The sequence below is a fragment of the Gallinula chloropus genome, assembly GCF_964237585.1.
Source record: "Gallinula chloropus genome assembly, chromosome: 8".
In the NCBI taxonomy this organism is placed as follows: Eukaryota; Metazoa; Chordata; class Aves; order Gruiformes; family Rallidae; genus Gallinula; species Gallinula chloropus.
The window spans coordinates 3,961,224-3,979,970 of record NC_140093.1 but is presented as its reverse complement, the minus strand read 5'-3'; the positions used below and the strand labels follow the sequence as shown (position 1 = coordinate 3,979,970).

At 52.9% G+C, this 18,747-nt stretch overlaps 1 protein-coding gene across 1 annotated transcript; it reads left to right on the top strand.

Annotated features, from left to right (window-relative positions):
* Positions 1-209: 209 nt before the first annotated feature.
* Positions 210-17,725, top strand: STK25 (serine/threonine kinase 25). The gene is made up of 12 exons (XM_084267509.1): positions 210-317; positions 1,079-1,205; positions 7,035-7,265; positions 8,425-8,481; positions 10,061-10,169; positions 11,348-11,505; positions 11,766-11,951; positions 12,165-12,310; positions 13,150-13,264; positions 13,544-13,615; positions 15,375-15,511; positions 16,829-17,725. The coding sequence occupies exons 2-12, from the start codon at positions 1,155-1,157 to the stop codon at positions 16,866-16,868; spliced, it is 1,302 nt and encodes a 433-aa protein (XP_084123635.1). The 5' UTR covers positions 210-317; positions 1,079-1,154; the 3' UTR covers positions 16,869-17,725.
* The last annotated feature ends 1,022 nt before the right edge of the window (positions 17,726-18,747 follow it).

Genomic DNA, 18,747 nt, shown 5'->3' with positions numbered 1-18,747 from the left:
CGCGGCTCCCAGAGGCGGCCCGGCCCGCCGCCGGACTACATCTCCCAGCAGGCACCGCGGCTCGGCCCTCCCCCCCCCTCCGCTTCGCCTCCCCGTCCGCCCGCCCCGTGTTGTTGCGCCCGGCCCGGCGCGGCCCCGGCCCTTCCCACCCGTCTCCCGGTGTTGCCGCCCCCGCCGCGGCCGAGCTCGGCGTCCCAGGGCAGCCCGGAGCGGCGGCGGGGCGGTGGCGGCGGCGGCTCCGCACGCCCAGGCCCGGCATGGCCCCGCGCCGCCCTTGGCGCGGGGAGCGGTGGCCGTAGGCGCGGCCGGCTGCCCCGGTAGGTGCGGCGGTGCCCGGGGTGGCCTCCCGGGGACCTTGCGGGACGGGGATCCACAGCCGAGGGGCCCGGGCGGGGCGTAGGGCTGCTCGGAGGAGGCCCCGATGGAGCGGGGAGGGGAGGTCCCGGAGGGGAGCGGGAGGGGCTGGGCGGAGGCCCGAGCTGTGAGGTGGGGTGAGGGGGCGCGGGGCTGGGGCTGGGGGTGGGCCGCGGAGCCCCCCTGCCCGGGGGACACGGGGAGGGGCTGGGGTTGCCGTGCTGAGGAGCACTGGGGTCCCTGGGCCGGAGAGGAGCCCCGTGGAGAGGAGCGCGGGGTCGGTTGGGGTGGGGTAGAACTGGGGGGCAGTGGTGGGGGAGTGCCCGGGTGCGGTGTAGGGCTGGGGTTCCCTGAGGGGGAAGGGGTGTTCTGGGGACAGTGGGAGGGGTACCCCAGGGAGAGGATTGCTGGGGGGCAGTCGGGGTGTTTGAGGGTAACGCCGTGGGCTGTGCTGGGGAAGGGGTGGCCGTAGCACTGGGGAGCAGGTGGTGCCTGGGGCTTTGTGGGTGTGTGTGGCTCAGGAGAGGTGCCTTGTTCCACCTGGGAGCCATGGCTGGAAAGAACGGAGAGCTGGGGCTTGCAAGGAGGGGCCGGCGTGCTCAGAAAAAAGGGCTGTTGAGCTCAAGGAGAGCTGCAAATCCAGACCATCAAGGGGGCTTTTTGGGGGAACAAGCCAGGCTCTGAGAACCTCCAGTCAGAGCTGTTGTGTTCCTGCTTGTCACAGTTGCCCAGTGGATGAGAGAGCATCGTGTCCCCGCTCTGCTGCGGCGTCCCAACCCTCCCTGACGTTGCAGAAGTGGATGTCTGGCTGTCCTGCAGGCATGGCCCACTTGAGAGAGTTTGCCAGCCAGGTGAGGAGCAATTAACAGTTTGTTTTAAACTCTTGTATCAGGCACAGCACCCCAGAAAGTCACTTCTTGCCACTCTTTGTCTGCCTTGCACACATCTTGGCCATACAGAAATGGAATTGACCACCCAGGACAGTGCTTTGCTCCTCTTAGGGGGACAGGAATCATTGGCTCTCTGAGTATTTATGAGAGAGGAAGTCTAGAAATGGGAAGAGAAAAGCTGTGTGTGCAGGCTGTGCTGGACATATCTCACCAAAGCCTTCACCACAGCAGCCTGAGAAGAGCAGTGCTTGCAACCCTCATGTGCAAGAGGCCACTGGAAGCTGAGCTGGTCTGAGAGCAATAGTAGCCTCAGTGGATGTGGTTAAATCCTGTTCTTGTGATGACGTTTTCAGCAGAGGGAGGATGATGTCATGACTTGGGATGAAAAGCTCAACCACATTAATAGTATTGGCCTGAATCTTCTTTCTCCTGACTTTGGGGGGGGGGTGTGTGGTTGTTGGCAGGTGTCAGTGCTGAATGCAGGTCTGCTCAGTCCATGGTTTGTGAGGACTTTTGGCATTTTTCTGTTCTGCTCCTCGGTGTAAAGTCAGGAGAGTAAAAACTTGAGGGGTTTGAGATGATGCTTTTTTCCCCAAGCCTCTTCTGATTTAAAATTGATTTGCAATGCATCTCAGTTTGCATCCTGCCTTTTACATAATCTGCTTCCCCAGAGCCTGTATGGAATTAGATGCAAATGTAGTGCCTGAGTGAGTCGCAGTACAGGGAGAGAAATGAAAGGGACAGGAGAGGCTACTTGCTGGTGAGGGCTGAGGACTCGGTCCTGTAGCTATAGAGAAGGGTGCCCTGAAGCTTTGTTGAACGCAGCAGTCACCAGTGAAGTTGCCAGAGTGCCAGTGGTCTCATCTCTGAGTCATTACACGTGTGTAAGACATCCTCAGGTCGGTTCATTCCATGACCCTCTGCCTGGTCCTGGAATAGGAAAGCAGCCTGTGTTGTCCTTTCCTTTGGGAACCCTTGATGGGACCTGGTGATAGGGGAATCAGCTTTTTAAAAAGGTAGACAATGGCAGGACAAAGGGGATGGATTAAAGCTAAAGGAAGGAAGGGTTAAATTGGATATTAGAAGTTTTTTCCAGAGAGAGTGGTGAGGGGCTGGAACAGGCTGCCCAGAGAGGGGGTGGATGCCCCATCCCTGGGGGTGTTCAAGGCCAGGTTGGATTCCCTGGGGAATCTTGTGTAGCTCCAGGCCTGGAGGTTGGTGTCCCTGCCTGTGGCAGGGGGGTTGGAGCTCTGTGATCCTTGGGGTCCCTCCCAACCCAGACCAGTCTGGGATTCTGTGATCCATACAGCTGAGGCTTGCTGGAAGGGCAGTAGGAATTGGTCTGGGTTGAGGTCCTGTGAAAATCAAGAGACCAAGACTTGGATTGAGCTGTGGGAGGCTTGACTTGGATTTGACTCCCAGTTGTGTTGCTGATGTGCAGGGTTACCTTAGGCAGATCCCCACGCTGCTTTGCCCCCATGCCTCCCTTTCCCTGCCCCAGCTGGTTGTCTCACTCTTGGCTGCACTTTGCTATGTCTGTGTGGCACAGTGGGCCTCTGGTCTTTGTTGGGAGCTCTATCTGCTAGGTGATATAGTTGCATTACAGTGTTTAAAGCTCTGATCTGAGCTGTTTCTGCTTTTGTTTTTCCTTAAGTGACCTTGAAGAAGCTGTTCAAGTCCTCTGGAGAAGTAATGCTTTGCTCCCAACTTGCTTCACAGCTACTACCCTTTGGCTTCAAGGGAGTCTAAGGCACAGTCATGTGGCTAAAAGTGTGGAATGCAAACTTCCCTCCTCTTGTCTATAATCCAGAAGTTCAAAGCTGTCTCAGGTTTAGCTGTTAAAGAGAGCTGTGCACAAATATCATATAGACAAGGGAGGCTTTCCAGTGTTTCCAGACCCAGAGCTGGTTTCCCCAAGGAGAACCTAGTGCCTGCTGCACATATCTCTGTTGGTGGCCCTGAGGTTAGTGTGTAGTTTGCAGTGTGGGTAAATGCTGGTTGGGAAGTTGGGGAGGAGAGGAGGCAATGAAGGAAAGAAGGTCAGTAGCTGAGGTTTATTAAAACCAACTTCCTCCTTCCACTGTGTTTGGCAGAGGAAAATGATGTTTGTTTGGCTGGTTGGAAAGCACTCTAGTCAGAAGTCACACTAAAGGCCACAGCATAGAAACCCTTGGAGGCTGCCAGACTCCAGTCAGCTTTGGTTCTGGAAGTATTGTGGCCTTGACAGGCTTTTTCTATTGTGGGCTTTTCCCATGTAGAACAGTGAGGCTGTTCCTGACTTGCCCAGGACCAAGGAGCTCTCACTCCCCCAAGGGCTTCAGCACCTCTTGGTGTTTTGCAGAGCAGATGCAGGCATGACTCTTGCTCACAATGCTGGATATGAGTCTTTTGAGAGTGAGATCCAGCCAGACACACCCTTTAAACCAGCTCAAAGTCTTCTCTCTGGGCTATTTGCTTCTGTTCCCAATATGCAGCTTATCTTTCTGGGTAGTAGCTGTGAAATGAGGGTAGCTATTTGCCCTTCTTCTCCAACCTCCTCTCAGAGGTTGTGTGTATCAGGTCTCAGCATGATACAGCTGGAGGTGGCAGAGCTGCCAAGCCCATTCTTTCCCCATGAAGGAGCTGGTGTTGCTGCCAGCCTTGTCTTGTTAACACTCTGTGATCCTTCACTCCTGATGTCTGTTTTAGAAGGTGACATCCTCAGTCGTGATGGCAAACTGCCCCCCCTGCCTGTGGTGACAGAGCATCCTCCTGCTCTGTGCTGAAATCCCAGAGGGCAGGAATGGAGTAGATTGTCCTCATCCCTCTCATGCTTGTTCCCTCCCCTTCCTGCCCCTGGAACCACCACAGTGCTTTGTGTGCTCTCCTCCCAAAGCCTGTTCATGCCTCTCTGAGGCTGCTCACAGTGGGGAGAAGCAGCACAAGGTTTCCTGCTCCAGACCTGCTCCCTAAGGGATGTTCAGCCAAGCAAAGCAGTGTGATGAGGTGACCATCCCTGAGAGGCTTTACCTGCTGCAGGAGAGCTCTGTAGAGCTGTACAGCTCTTCCTGGCAGAGCTGCATTTGTTCTGGTGAGGCTTGTGTGCCCATCAGCCAGAACATCTGCTCCTCAGTGGTGAGTTACTGTGTGTGGCAGCTCAAGGAGGAGCTGTTTTGGATGGAGAAGAGCTGCTGAGCAGGTAGCCTGCAGACTGCTGCAGTTTTTATCTTGGTGTCTCATTGGGATTCAGGGTTGCTTCCCCCAAAAAATGCCACCTGGCAACACCTTCTGTGGTGTCCACAACAGTAGCTCACAAGGTGTTCTGCTGTGCAGGGACTGACTAAGGTGTCAGGCCTGGTTCCTTCTCCCTGTTTACAGGAAGGGAAGAAATTCCTTACCAGGCTGGTCTGCAGCAGGCATCAAGGAGGCTGTGGCTGGAATGACTCTCTACCACCTTGCCCCATAGTTCCTTGCTAGGTTCTGGCTGCTGCTGGGCATGGCTGTGATTTGTGGCAGCTCTGGTGAGGGGTGCATGTCCTCAGGCTGTCCACAGAGCCACACTCTTGCCCTGTGGAGCACTTCAGTTTTGAAGTGTCAGACACTGGAAAGGTAAGCCCAAGTACCTATGAATTAAGTTTCCTATCCCAGCCTAATGTGGTGGGCCCATTTCTTCTGCCCATCTCATCCTTTTCCTGAGTCCTGAGGGGGCAAAGCTTCCACGTGCTTGTCACAAAGGGTTCTCTCCTTCACCACTGCTCCATGAAGGGCTTTGTTCCACAGGCAATGGAAGCTTCTTTGTGAAGCTCCCCATGATTCTGGAGCCAATACAGAGAGTGGTGGCTGTCCCAAAAGCTGCCTGCAGTGAGTAGTTATGTTTGGTGTCCTGCTCTCCAGGAATCAGTCCTGATTCTTTGATGGGCAGTCCCTGGCACCTTGCCACTTCTTGTCTTGGAGAAGAATTCCTTCCTTGGGAGGGGAGAGAGCTTTTCCTGCAGGATTCACACAGATGCTCTTTCCTTTGCCAGCTCAGCCAGGTGCTTCTAGGAGATGACCCTCTGTGTCTCCCTTCTCCCTGCTGTGGGGAGTGGAGTTTGTAGGGTGATGTCTGGGCTCCCTCTCTGCCCCATCCCTGTCAGTTGGTCGAGAGGTGGAAAATGCTCCTGGCCTCTTGTGAGCCTGGACCAGCCAGGCTGTTCTCCCAGTTGTCATTCCCACGTTGTCTCCTGGTGTTTCTCAAGCTCAAATCCTCTCCCTTTCCCCTGCTTCCCTCTCTCCAGCCCCTGTGAGGTATCTCCAGGTCCTTTCATCTCTGTGTATCCTCTCCAGTCTGTTCCCAGTGCGTTTGTTCAAAGCACAGCCTGTTTGGGTGTTGCCATGGATGCACAAGGATATTTGGTTATCCCTCAGCATCTGGGACTGGAATGCATGTGGAAATCCTGTTGAGTGAGCTGACTTAAAGCTCACTCTGGGCTTGGCTGACTCCACACAGCACTGGGCACCGAAGGCAAGGAACCTGTAATGACTGGCTGGCTTAATCATTAAGCAGCACCCAGGGCTGCTCAGTGGCAGCCTGCTGCTGGAGCCTGGGGTTAGATGGAAAATGCAGCTGCCCCGTTCTTAGATAGAATCCCTGGCAGCTCAAGGCCCTTGGGAGGGAGTGGTCCCTCTGGATGACGTGTTGGAGGTGAGACTGAGAAGTACTGGGTGTGGAAACCTTCACTGGAATGGCTTTGGCTGCTTCCTCTAGGCCAGGGTGTGATTTTTCCACATTTATTGTTGTTTTGTGAAACTAGATTTGCTCTTTGAAAATGGCAGAAAAAATAAGGAGAGCTTTTTAGTAGCATGAAGCAGAGCATGAGCTCCTGGGCTGCACCTGGGCACGATGCAATGGCATCAGGAAATGATTGGAAAGGATTCTGGGTTCTTCCCTTTCTCCTCCAAACTCCTCTTAATAAGGAGTTAACTTTGAAGCTGCTGCTGAAAGGGTATTCCTCCAGTGATCTCGTTAGTGGCTTCCCAGTTGATGTGCTTATCTAATGAGGGAAATGCTGTTTGCTTTTGCATCCAGGCCTGCCAGCCAGAGGAGAGGCTGTTCCAGAAAGCCAGGTCTGCAGGTGGAGTGTCCCATTCAGCAATCCTGTCCCCTCTGGGGTGGGCAGGTGCCTGGCCTCCTCACTACTGACCTTCCAAAAGATGTGAGGCTCTCTCTGCAAACATCTGAAGAGAGCTGGGCTGGGCATTGCCTAGAAATTGGGCTGCAATGGAGAAAGACAGCTAACATGGGCTGGTATTTATGTTAGTGGAGGATTTCACCCTCCACACAAGTAGGGAAGAGGTGCAGATCTCTCAGCTCATTCCAGCCTTTGAATGGAGGAAGGCAGACCAGGGAAACATCCTTGTACTTACTGGGGTCTCTTGCTGGTGCCTGTTTCCTCATCCAGCTCCTCAAAGGAAGGCTGGTTCTGGTTCCTTGCCTTCTTTTGTCTTCAGGTGTGAACAGATGCTTGCTCATGGAGCTGCCTTGGCACCATTTAGTGCCTGCAGCTGAGCAGTCCTGTCCCAAACAAGCTGATGCTTTCCACAGCAATACTCACTGATGTTCTCCTGGGCTTCTCTTCCCCACCATGGGCTGGAGGGGCAGAAATCCCATGTGCAAGGCTGCTTCTGTTCTTCTCATCATGGGTATGGTCTGTCTTAAGACCTTTTTGGGATCTGCGAGTCTCCAGTGATGCACAGGCAGGGAGATGAGCTGCAGGGGTGGGGACATGTGGGATTTGATGGACTTTCCTCCTCTCTGCTTGTCTGGTTCAGCACTCCAGGGTGGATCCTGAGGAGCTGTTCACCAAGCTGGAGCGGATTGGCAAAGGCTCCTTCGGTGAAGTGTACAAAGGGATCGACAACCGCACCAAGGAGGTGGTGGCGATTAAGATCATTGATCTGGAGGAGGCTGAGGATGAAATTGAGGACATCCAGCAGGAGATCACAGTGCTCAGCCAGTGTGATAGTCCCTACATCACCCGGTACTATGGCTCCTACTTGAAGGTAAGAGAAAGCCACAGCAGTTTGGGGATGGGGGGGGGGTGTGGGGTGGGCTTCTCTGTGGGTGCTGCCACTGCTGGGGCAGCAGGACTGGCCATGGCTCTGCTCACAGCCTTCACGTGGTCCCAGCAGGAGCCTGGGCTTCAAGGTGCTTGCAAAGTACATGGGAAATGAGGTGCAAGAGCAGGGTGCTTCACTGAGGAGGGAAACTACTCACTGAGGAGGCTGACCTCTCCATGGTGTGGCCATCCTGGGAAGGATGTTTGTGGAATGCTTTTTCAAAACACCACGCTTTGGGGGGATTACTGCTGGGGACTCTGTGCCTCTGGAGAGAAGAGGAGTTTGAAACTGTCCTTTGTGGAGTCTTGTGATCATAATGTCGTCAGAAATGATGAAAAGAACAGGAGCAGAGTCTTTGGAGGAGTGCTGGTGCTGCTTCTGTTGAGAACAGGTTTAGGAATCCCCAGTGGAAGCTGCTAGAAATGATGGTCAGATGTGGCATCTGCGTGCTGGCTGCTGGAGGTGACTGTAATGCTGGCTCTGTAGCAAAGAGCTCTGAGGCATTTTGGGTACTGATTATTCCTTACATATTTTCCAAAGGTCCTAACACCTTTTTGTTTTCAGCCTTCTACTGAAGATGCTGTAGAAGGCTGTAGGTTCCTGGATCTGCTGCTTATCTCCTACCAGGACCCTGTGAACCTCAGCCTGGGAATCTCTTCTTTGAGGAGTACAAGAGTGCCTTGCTGATTGTACCTTCTAGCTGGCAGTCCTGTTAATGAACTCAAAGGCTGCAAAGCTCTTCTGGCATTGTCAGGAAGGTGTACTAGATCTCTTGGACTGATGTTAAATGGCTCCAGGATGAAAACACACTTCTCTCTGGGGGCTGGGTAGTGCAGTGTCTGTAGAAGCACCAAGCATTGCTCAGATAGAACTGTGGACAGTGAGAGAGCTGTATAGGGGGGCAGGTCCACCACACTATAGTGCTGTGTCAGCAGGGAAGAGGGAGCTGGGAGGTCCCTCCTAAGCCTCTGAGAGCTGGGGTGTGCAGCATCCCTTGGACTCTGTACAGTTCTGCTCACATGTCTCGCTGCCTCTGGGCTCTGTCACCTCTCTGCCTGCTCTTACTACTGTCTTTGCTCTTGGTTTGTGCACTTGCTTGCAGGGCACTAAGCTGTGGATAATCATGGAGTACCTGGGAGGAGGTTCAGCCCTGGATTTGGTAAGTATGTGGGAAGCTCTGGACCATGAAAACCATTGGCTGGAGCCTTGGTTTGTGAGATGCCTGTGAGCCAGACACTCACTTGCCACATACCATCTGTGTGACAGCCTGAGGGGCTGCAGGCAGTGCAGCACAGCACAGACGTGCTGGTTATGTGCATCCCAGGACAGAGGAGATGTTTGCACAGAGCTTGGCTGTCAAAACTCTGCTTTCCAGCAGCTCTCCTGCTCTGTGATGGGAAGAGCCAGCAAACTGGAACCTGACAGCAGCCACTTGGTTCTGAGCACTGAAAATCCATACCTCACCTAGTAAGAGTTCCTGGTGTTGATTGGTGCTTGCATAGCATCCACCTCAGCAGGGACCTGCTCCCTGATCAGGATTCCCAGGTGTTTGATGATACAGAATCACAGGGGTGGGAAGGGACCTCCAGAGCCCATGGGGTCCAACCCTCTGCCAAAGCAGCTCCCTGGGACAGGGCACACAGGCCGGTGTCCAGACGGGGCTGGAATCTCACCAAAGAAGGAGACTCCACACCCCCTGGGCAGCCTGTCCCAGGGCTCCCTCACCCTCACTGGGTACAAGCTCTTCCCCAGATTGGTGTGGAACTCCCTGTCCTCAAACTTGAGACCATTGCCCCTTGTCCTGTCCCCACAGACACTGAGAAGGGGCTGCCCATTTCCCCCTGCATCCCATGCTGAAGATATTGATAACCATTGATCAGATCCCCTCTTAACCTTCTCTTCTCCAGGCTGAACAGCCCCAGTTCTTTCAGCCTGTCCTCTCACAGGGGAGATGCTGCAGTCATTTTATCACCTTTGTAGCCCTTTACTGGACTCTCTCCAGGAGATCCCTGGCTTTTCTATACCAGGGAGTCCAGAACTGGACACAATATTCCAGGTGGGGCCTGACCAGGGCAGAAGTGACATACAAATGACATGTAACAAGTTACTCTGGCTTTTAAAGGACTACAGGCACAGAGTAAACACATGGGAAAGATTCTGTTGTGCTGTATTGTGTCACAGGACTTTGCTTTTCTCCTTGGGACAGCAGAGGCTGCTTTTCTAGACCAGTGGTTGGGTCATGTAAGCAAACTGCTGAGCCTGCACTGGCTGGGAGGAAGGGTGTAGTGGGGAGGGTCTGTCATCAGCAGGAGTTGTCTTCAGGGCAGAACCTCAATTACTGCAGGACTTGCTCAGAGAAGAACTGATGGAAAGGAGAAGAGCTGTGACACAGTACTCCACAGCCACAGGGTAGAAGTTTCTGGGCTGTGGCAGTGGCTGAAATTCAGCAGGGAAACCTGACCAAGAGAAGCCCTTAGGATGTTCTGCTCACCAGTGTGTTTCCAGGCCAGAATGAGAGCTGAGCATCCTGTTGTGTGTCTGGGAAGCCTTGAACAGACCAACAACCCCCTCCCTGAGATTTTCCATCTGATGTTGCCTGGTGCAGAGTGTGCACCAGGGATGCTCTCAGTGCTTCCTGCTCAACATGATCTGTTTGGCCAAGGTTTCCTGGCCTGAGAGGCTGGTGAATCCAAGGCATCAGCCACCCTCCCTTAAGTCATGTTTCTGTCCTTTATCAGCTGAAGCCAGGACCCCTGGAGGAGACTTACATAGCTACTATCCTGAGAGAAATCCTAAAGGGTTTGGATTATCTACACTCTGAGAGGAAGATCCACAGGGACATCAAAGGTAAGAGGGGAGAACTCTGCTCCCATCATTTAGGGGACATTACTAACATAAGATTCAGCAATCTTATACTGCCATAGCTGAGAGCTTCCAAAGACTGTTCCTTACTGCTGCTTGTCCTGTTGGTTGCTTGTTTCTGAACAATGAAAAACAGTGTTTCCAACTCTTGTAATCTGCAATTCAAGTTTTTCATGTCTTTAGGGCTTACAGGAACAGTAAGGGTCTGTAGCTCTGCTCTGGCATTTGTAGTCTGGACAGGTGAGGAGCTGAAAGAGCCAGTGAAAGGCATGCTCAGGATTTAGCTGGCTCTTGGTTATGCCTGGTCATTTGCTGGACCCTGAGGGGTGTGTGTGCTGGTTATGGTGGTTATAACTCCCTGGGAAGGTGAGCTGTCCTCACACAGGGCTCCCAGCATGAAAAGCAGGGCAGCTTGTGTCAGCCTACCCTGTTCCTGGTGTCCCTGGCTGTTTGTGGTGTAGAGACATCTGGCATCTGCCTTCCAAAGGGCAGGCTCACACCCAGCATCAAAGGATGGCAGGAGGGGATGTGGCCAGTGCTGGATGCTCCCTGCTCTGACCCTCTGCAGGGGGGGATATGAACAAGCAGAGCAGCAGGAGAGACTCTGTGGTGTATGTCAGGCTACACATTTCTGGTGTATTTTCCAGCCATTTCATGCTGGCTGTTGGCTGCCAGCAGAGTGGGGAAATGCTCAGCCCAGGTCTCTCTTGGAATGAAAAGTTCTACCAAAAACACCCCATCCAAAAACCTGAGCAATGCCCCTATCCTAAGCTGAGTGAGGGGGAAGCAGTACAAGAGCAGGACTTGGGGCATGTTTAGAAGGATCAGCTATTTAACCTGTGCTGAAAAAATACCCAAGACCATTTGAGGTACCTCTCCTTTGTGTGGCCAGGAGTCATATCTGGTTGATTGTGTGGCCCTTCACATCTGCTCTGTGCTACTACCCTAGAAACAATTCCCTTCTGACCCAGCCAAGTGTACAAACTTCTTGTTACCCAGCAGAGGTCAGAGCATGAGGAGGAGTCTGGGGCTGGAAACCCGAGCTGAGGGCTTTCCCTGGGGCACAGGAAGATGTCACAGGAGGTCTGTTCTCAGTATTCAGTTCTGTGTGGGCTGGAGATGGTTCTGAAACCAGTAGACTTAATGCTTATTTGTGCCAACAGCTGCCAACGTGCTACTGTCAGAGCAGGGAGATGTGAAACTGGCTGACTTTGGGGTGGCTGGCCAGCTGACAGACACACAGATCAAGAGAAATACCTTTGTTGGGACTCCATTCTGGATGGCACCAGAGGTCATCAAACAGTCTGCTTACGACTTCAAGGTGAGCTGGGAGCAGGAGGAGGTTTGCTGCTTGGTGCTACTATCTGTGAGAAGGTGCCTGGGTTAGTAAAGGGGTTGGAAGTGCTGCTTGTTGGGAGAAGGATGCTTTCCTGTTAGGGGTCACAGTCTGTTGGAGGAGTTTGTCTGTTGGATGTGAAACACCCTACCTGATGTTGTCAGCTGTGCTCAAGCTGCATGCTTCCCTGGTGCACAATTGCTCCTTGCTGTTCTGTGCAGCCACTGCTCTTGTTCTTCTTCCAGGCAGACATCTGGTCCCTTGGAATTACAGCCATTGAACTAGCAAAGGGAGAGCCTCCAAACTCTGACTTGCATCCTATGAGGGTTCTTTTCCTGATCCCCAAAAACAACCCTCCAACACTGGAGGGTCACCACAGCAAGCCCTTCAAGGAGTTTGTGGAAGCCTGCCTCAACAAGGATCCCAGATTTGTGAGTATTGCTGGCTGCTTGTGAAGTTGGGTAGCATGCCACAGAGGCCATAGACTGGGTTAGCAGAGGACCTTGTGGTGCAGGGCTCTTGGAGAGGAGGATGCACAGAGCTTGCAGGACAGACGGACAAGCCTGGCAAGAGTTAAAGGCAGTGCCCTTGCATGCTTTAGTGGAGATGGTTAGATGTAGTGTGCTTTCCTTCTCTGCTCCCAGAGGCCAACAGCTAAAGAGCTGCTAAAGCACAAGTTCATCACACGCTACACCAAGAAAACCTCCTTCCTGATGGAGCTGATAGATCGGTTCAAGCGCTGGAAGTCGGAGGGACACGGGGAAGATTCCAGTTCTGGAGACTCTGACATGTAAGTACCTGTTCTGCCTGGAGGGTGCCCCTGCCACACCCTGTGTGCCCCTGGGTAGCCAGCTGGAAACAGCTCAGGTCCTTTTCCCACTCCTGGGTTGGAGATCTTAAGGTAGCTGGGGGAGGAGACCTGTGAGCATCTGTTGGTGGGAGCAGGAGGCAGCTGGCTGAGGAGACAGGCTGGCACCTCCTGCTCAGTGGGACCCAGCACTCTGTTCTGGTCTTAACCCTGGAGCCTCTTTGCTGAGTGTAAGGAGCCAGAAGTACTAACAAGAAACAGCCAGTCTGTGGGTAACTAGTAAAACAAGGCTCTCCTTGCCTGTATTCTACACCTGCTCAGTTAAATACAACAGCTGCATAGGGGTGTCTGTGTATTTGTGGGTAGAGAGCTTTGCTGCTGGTGTGGAGGGTAAGGAGGCTGTGACTTTGGGTGAGGACAGGGCACTTTGTTGCCTGGCTGGTGACACAGAGCTTCTCTTCACCTGTAGTAGCAGTGACTCAAGTGAGGTTTGCTTCCATCAACTAAGCCTGGCCCCTCAAATTGTGAGCTTGGATTGTCTTGAAATTCCCCTGAGTTAACTAGTGCTGGGAACTGTCTTCAGGCTGGGGACAGCAGGAAGGTGGTTGTAGTGATTTGGCTCAGATCTCTGCTGCTGTACCTGGGGCTGTAACCACTGGAGTGGTTTCTCTTTAGGGTGTATCCTGGGATAGGGAAGTGCCTGGAGCCCTGTGATGGTATGACAGGCAGGAGAGGGGGAGCTCATGACTCTGGTAACGTGGCTGCAATGCCTGGTGTACAGAGCTGAGGCTTTGTCTTGACTTTCCCCTTCTCCTTTCCAGTGATGGAGACACAGAGGATGGAGACCAGGGTCCGATCTGGACATTCCCACCAACTATTCGCCCCAACTCCTTGAGCAAGCTGCACAAAGGAATGGCTCTTCATGGCTCCCAGAAGGTCTGTTTGCTGCTGTCCTTTCAGAAGTGGAACTGAGACAAGCTTTTGAGGGGCTTGGGAAAGCCACCAGTCACTCATTTTCTGTCTACACTTGACCTCCCTCTGGTTTCAAGGGCTAGTGCCCCACAGTTGCCTCTTCCATATTGTCAGGGTACTGCAGCCTGTGCCTTTCCTGAGACCTGAGGGGGCTGTGAAGTTACCCAAGGCACTGTACTTGACTCTGTGTGCCCTGGGAGCCTTTGCCTGCAGCTTGTAACATCTATTCATGTTGCTTTCTAGCCTACTGAGCCCATCAAGAGGCAACCACGGTCACAGTGTCTCTCCACGCTTGTTCACCCAGTTTTTGGGGAGGTGAGTAGAACCACCTTGGTGTCTGTGGTTGGAGGTGAGGAGGTACATGACATGGGTAAGTAAATGGGAAGGATTTGGAGAAGGGAGGTGTGGTGTGGCACCTGGTAGGGATAAGGGGTGTGCCTCTGTTCAGAGGTCTGTGATAGACATTAAGCAAGTGAGTATGTCCCTGGAGTGTCCTCTCCAAAACACTTGTGTCCCTAGAAGGGGATGTTTCTGTTGAAGATAAGGTACAGGAGCACCTGTTTGTTATCTGCATCTGAGGCTTGCTGATGCTTCAGCAGCTCTGCCCCTGATTCCCCTGGCCTCATGGCTGATGTGCAGCCCCTGCAAGGGCAGGCAGGTACCAGAGCCTGCTTCTCCCTGCACTCCTGCTCCCAGTGCAGGAGCTGCCTTGTGACACAGGCTGCTGAGCAAGCTGCAGCTCGGTGGTTTGATGATAAACCAGCAGCTTACCTGCAGGACAGACCCTGTGTCACGCTGTGCTCTGAGGCAGGCAGTCTCCAGTCAGGCAGACATCAAATCAAATCCTTGGCTTGAGCATCACAACTGTTACTGGCCTAAGGAACCTGTACACTTGATGTGTAACCGAGTTGCCCCCCCCATGCCCCCTGTCACCTCTGAAGGAGCAGAGGTGTGTGTGAGTCATGGCTTTGTCCTGGTGAGGAAGAGGCAGCAGCTCTTTTTGACTCAGAACCATTTGTTTCCAGCAGGGAGCTTGGAGGACAGGGATTAGCCTTCACATTGTCCTGCTTTCTGGGCCACAGTGGAAAGGTGAACTCCCAACAACAGGAAAGGCTGATCCCAGAATTGCAGGCAAAGAACTGTGAGGCTTATGTAAAGCCCTTTTAATCAGTGTAGCCTAACAGGAGCTTAATTGAACTGGACAGTGGTTAGCTGGCAGCCCTTGCTTGTTCAATAAAAGGGTCTGATGTTCGTGCAGCTTGTAATGATACACACAAGGGAAGGGGCTGCTGCCTGGGCTGCTTGTGTGAGAGAGGTGGGGAAATGCTGCAGAGGATGGGGCTTGGGTTTTCCTTCACATTGGTGACCTGTCAGGAGTTCCTTAATGACAGAGGTGTAGCTGTTTCAAATTAGCAGCTGGAACACGTGCAAAAAGAGCCTTGTGGCTGGTGTGGTGTGGGTGGAGTGTGCCAGCACTGGTAGATGGAAACTGAGGCCTTTCAGCTGGGTCACACTCTGTGGGGGGGGGTCCTGGTGTGTGGACTTCATTCCCAGGGCCCTGGGGAGTGGTAGAAGCCAAGTGGCTTGGGATCTGTAGCCTGGCAATAGTCTCCCTCATCACTGAAAGCAGTTCAGACTCTTGTGTGGCTGTTAAAAGTGGTGGTCACCAACTCCCAGCGTTGTGGTATTGACTGGCCCCCATCTGCAACCCCTTGTACGTGCCCAGTGCTGCTGTCAGCAGCAGAGGTTCTGCTTCAGAGGCAGCTGGAGCTGCTTGTTCTGTTGCTGCTGTTGCTCCATTTTCAGTATCATTTAGCTTGTTTGAGAGCACAACAGGACCTGTGTGTTAAGGACTTCAGTTGCCACTAGTACCTGGAGGAGAGTCTGAACTCCAGACGTTGGGCTTCCATCTTCCTGCCCTACACAAGCCCTTTTTTATCTGTGGAGAAGGTGGTGCCTTCCAGCACCCCTGGGTGGTCCTAAAAGGGGAAGGGACACCCTGTCCACACTGCACTGCTTGACCAGGGCTTCCTGCAGTGAGAGGAGGAACTAATGTGCTGTTTCTGGGTTGCAGCTGAAAGACAAGCACAAGCAGACAGGAGGCAACGTGGGAGCTATGGAGGAGCTGGAGAATGCCTTTAGCTTGGCTGAGGAGTCCTGCCCAGGCATCTCTGACAAACTGATAGCACACATGGTGGAGCGGGTACAGAGGTGAGTGTCCTCCAGAGCCTGAGCTGGGCTGGGGCTGGCAGCAAACTGAACCATTGCCATGCTCCTCAGCTGTGCTAAAGGGTGGTACTGAGCAGTCCAGCCACCCAAAAAGGGAATATTGATGACAGCTGACCCTAAGTCACTTCTTTTAACTGCTCTTCATTTCCTTGGGGTGGGGAAGCCAGTTACAAAGGAGCTGCTGTTCTTCCTGGCTCAGAAGTCTGTCCTCACACTGAGCAGGTTTCCCTAGCATAGCTGAATGTTGCAGAGTACACAAAGATGCTGCTTTTCACCTTCATCCCTCTGTCTCTCCATCCATCCAAACATCCTGCTGGTCCCATGATTCTGGTAGGGAGGATTATGCACAACACCATCAGGATTGCTGCAGGAACAGTCCCTGTCTCCTTTCAGGCAGCCAGGCTGCTCACCTGGCTTCAGGTAGCAGGAAACTCTTCTTCCTGGCCTGAGCTGCTGTGTTTAACAGGAACTTGGATTCTCTCCTTTCACAGCAGGCTGCCCTGAGCCTTGCTTTCCTCACCAGCCAGGGAACCAAACACCCCCCTCTCAGGGGCTCAGGAGCCACCCCCTGCTCTGGCTGCTGCTGTACATAGATAGCAGCAGCCCCACTCTGCAGGCTGCTCTCCCACATTTATTTCTGGTGGTTTAAGCTGGCCTAGGTTGCAGCTTGTAGCTCAAGCATCCATGGGATGCTTGTCAAGCAAAGAAGAGCCTCAGCTATTAAGGAGTGACACTGCTGGCCCTGCTTGAGGCTTCAAGCAAAACTCTGCCTGGTTTTGATCCAGCAATCACTGGAAGGCAGAAAGGGGCTGCTCTTCTGGCTGAGCCACAGAGGTCACCAGAAGCATGCAGGAGATGCCTGCAAGGGCTTCAGCCTCTAGCTGGGCAGGAGGTGCCCACAGCCAGGTGTTGGGTGATGCTGCAGGGCAGCTGTTGGCCAGACATGGTCCTGGAGGGTGGTGTGGAAGCACCCAGCACTGGTTGGTTTGGAGGGTTGCAAAACCTCAGAGAACCCTGGTTGGTTTCTTACTCTAAAACGTCTTACCAGCCTAAAATTGAATCTTAAAAGCCTGAAAGAATTTCCACCTTGGCTCTTTGTCAAATTACAGGGTTGGTTGTATTTCTTTCAAGACTTCTTTATCTAGAAAACAGGGAGTGGGGACAAACACATCCAGGCTCCCCCTTCACCCCCAGATGCAGTGTCTGGCACAGCACAGTGTGTGTGCTGCAGAACAACTTCCAGGGGAGGGCTGGAGAAGGGCAGGTGTGACCAGTCCCACCCCTTGTTCCTCCCCACAGGTTTTCACACAGTCGGAACCACCTCACCTCTGCCCGCTGACACCCACCTGCCCTGCTGCTGTTCTGAGGGGGGAAGGAGGTTTTTTCCAGCTTCGTAAGAACCACATCTCTAATCCAGACCACCATCTGCTGTTGGATGTAACGTTGTGTTACAGACTCCAGGACATTTCAAAGCCTTCACATTCCACGTTTCCATGATAACCCAGGGTGGGATTTGCAATGCAAGTACAACTCAGACCTTTTGCAGAATCCCAGATGGGTGGTCTAATTGTTTTTTACAATGTAATCGATGCAGTTTTTAATTGTTTCCCTATGGATGTGTCCATTTTGGCTTGGTTTGATTCACAGCTTGTTAACTGGTCAATGCCTGGCTGCTGGAAAAGAGGGAAATTCTCTTCCCTTGAGAGACGTTTCAAAGGCGAGTCGAATGGGTTTAGCCTCCTACCTTTCCTCAAGAGGAGTTTGTGAGCAGGCATGTTGAGCACAGGTATGTTTGGAAGCTCTCTCTGTGTGTGTGTGACCACCTTGGGGAGAGTTAGAGCAGCTCTCCAGCTGTTCTGGAGGATTTGCTTCACCTCCTTGGCACACTAGTAACCAACAGCTTCCACGTATGGCAGCATCGGAGCCCATGTGCTGCTGCTCTTCCCCAGCCTGTGGTTTCACAGGAGGATGGGTTTGCTGACTGTACTTTTTGTGGCTCTGGGGCATCAGTTTGGATTAGGCCTTGGTTCATCTGATTCAGGCTAACAGCAGAAGTGCTGTGAGCCTCAGGAAGGGAACGTGCTTACGTTCAGATTGGGAACGGGTGCGGTTCCTTTCCTTGCTGCTTTCTGCCACCACACGCAGGTCTGGCAGTGCTGGTCGCTGAGCTGAGGCTGACTGTGTGCCCAAACGTTGCAGGAGGATTAAAAAAGGGGGAGGAGGGAAGGGAGACAACAGCCAAAGGTGCTGACAGGGCTTCAGGTCAGAAGGCACATCAAAATGGGCGGCAGCTCTTGAGGCGAGAGCCTCATCCTCTCCAGCGAGGTGGGAATGGGGTGGCAGCTAGCAGCAACTGGGACAGAAGCTGCTCCAGGCCCTCAGCCCCTTCCCAGCTTTGCCTTTCTGGCTCATCTTTCCATTTGGGACCTAAACTCAGTGAAGCCAGGGTGCCCATGCTGTGGTGGCAGTGATGAGCAGAGACACGAAAGCATCTGCTGCCGCAGCGGCTGCTAAAGACATTCCGATGGAGCCGCCTCCAACTAACTCTGCTTTCTGTATAATACCAGGTTATAAAGCAAACCTCTAATGCAGGTCAACGTGCAGATCTTACATCTGAACTTTCAAGGTCTAGAAAAATAGACATAGGGAAATAATTTTGGATAGAGATCTGTTCTCTAATTGCAAAGGTATTCCTGTGAAGTCAGCAAGAGCTCGGATACCCAGAGCTTTCTGGCTGGGCGTTTGTGTGTGAATGATGTGGCTCATCCTAATGCCACTGAGAACAAAAGCTGGAGCTGGGCAGCTTTTGCTTTTTCTTTTTGAAGATAGGCCCCTTGGTTAGGAACAAGGCTTGAGTTTTGGTACTTGGAGTGAGACCTGTGGCAGAGCTGGGGCTCTGTGGTGAGAGCATCTCAGAGTCTGTGGTTGTGAGGAATGGAACCACCCCCCTTTTATTTTCCCTTGGGTGAAGGAGTTAAAATGTAGAGACAGGAACTATCCTGTGAGGGAAGGCAGAGGCTGTGGTCTGTCAGAGAGGTGGCTGAAGGGCTCCTGCTGCTTTTAAAGTTGCTGTTCATGACAGTAGCAAATCCTGTCCATAAGGTACCTTGTATTATTACTCACGTGCACAGCAGTGTAATGAGTAAACTTTTTAAAGGAAACAAATCCCCACCAACTCTGTCCAGTATTCAAAGCAACAAAGGTTTTAGTTTTTAAAA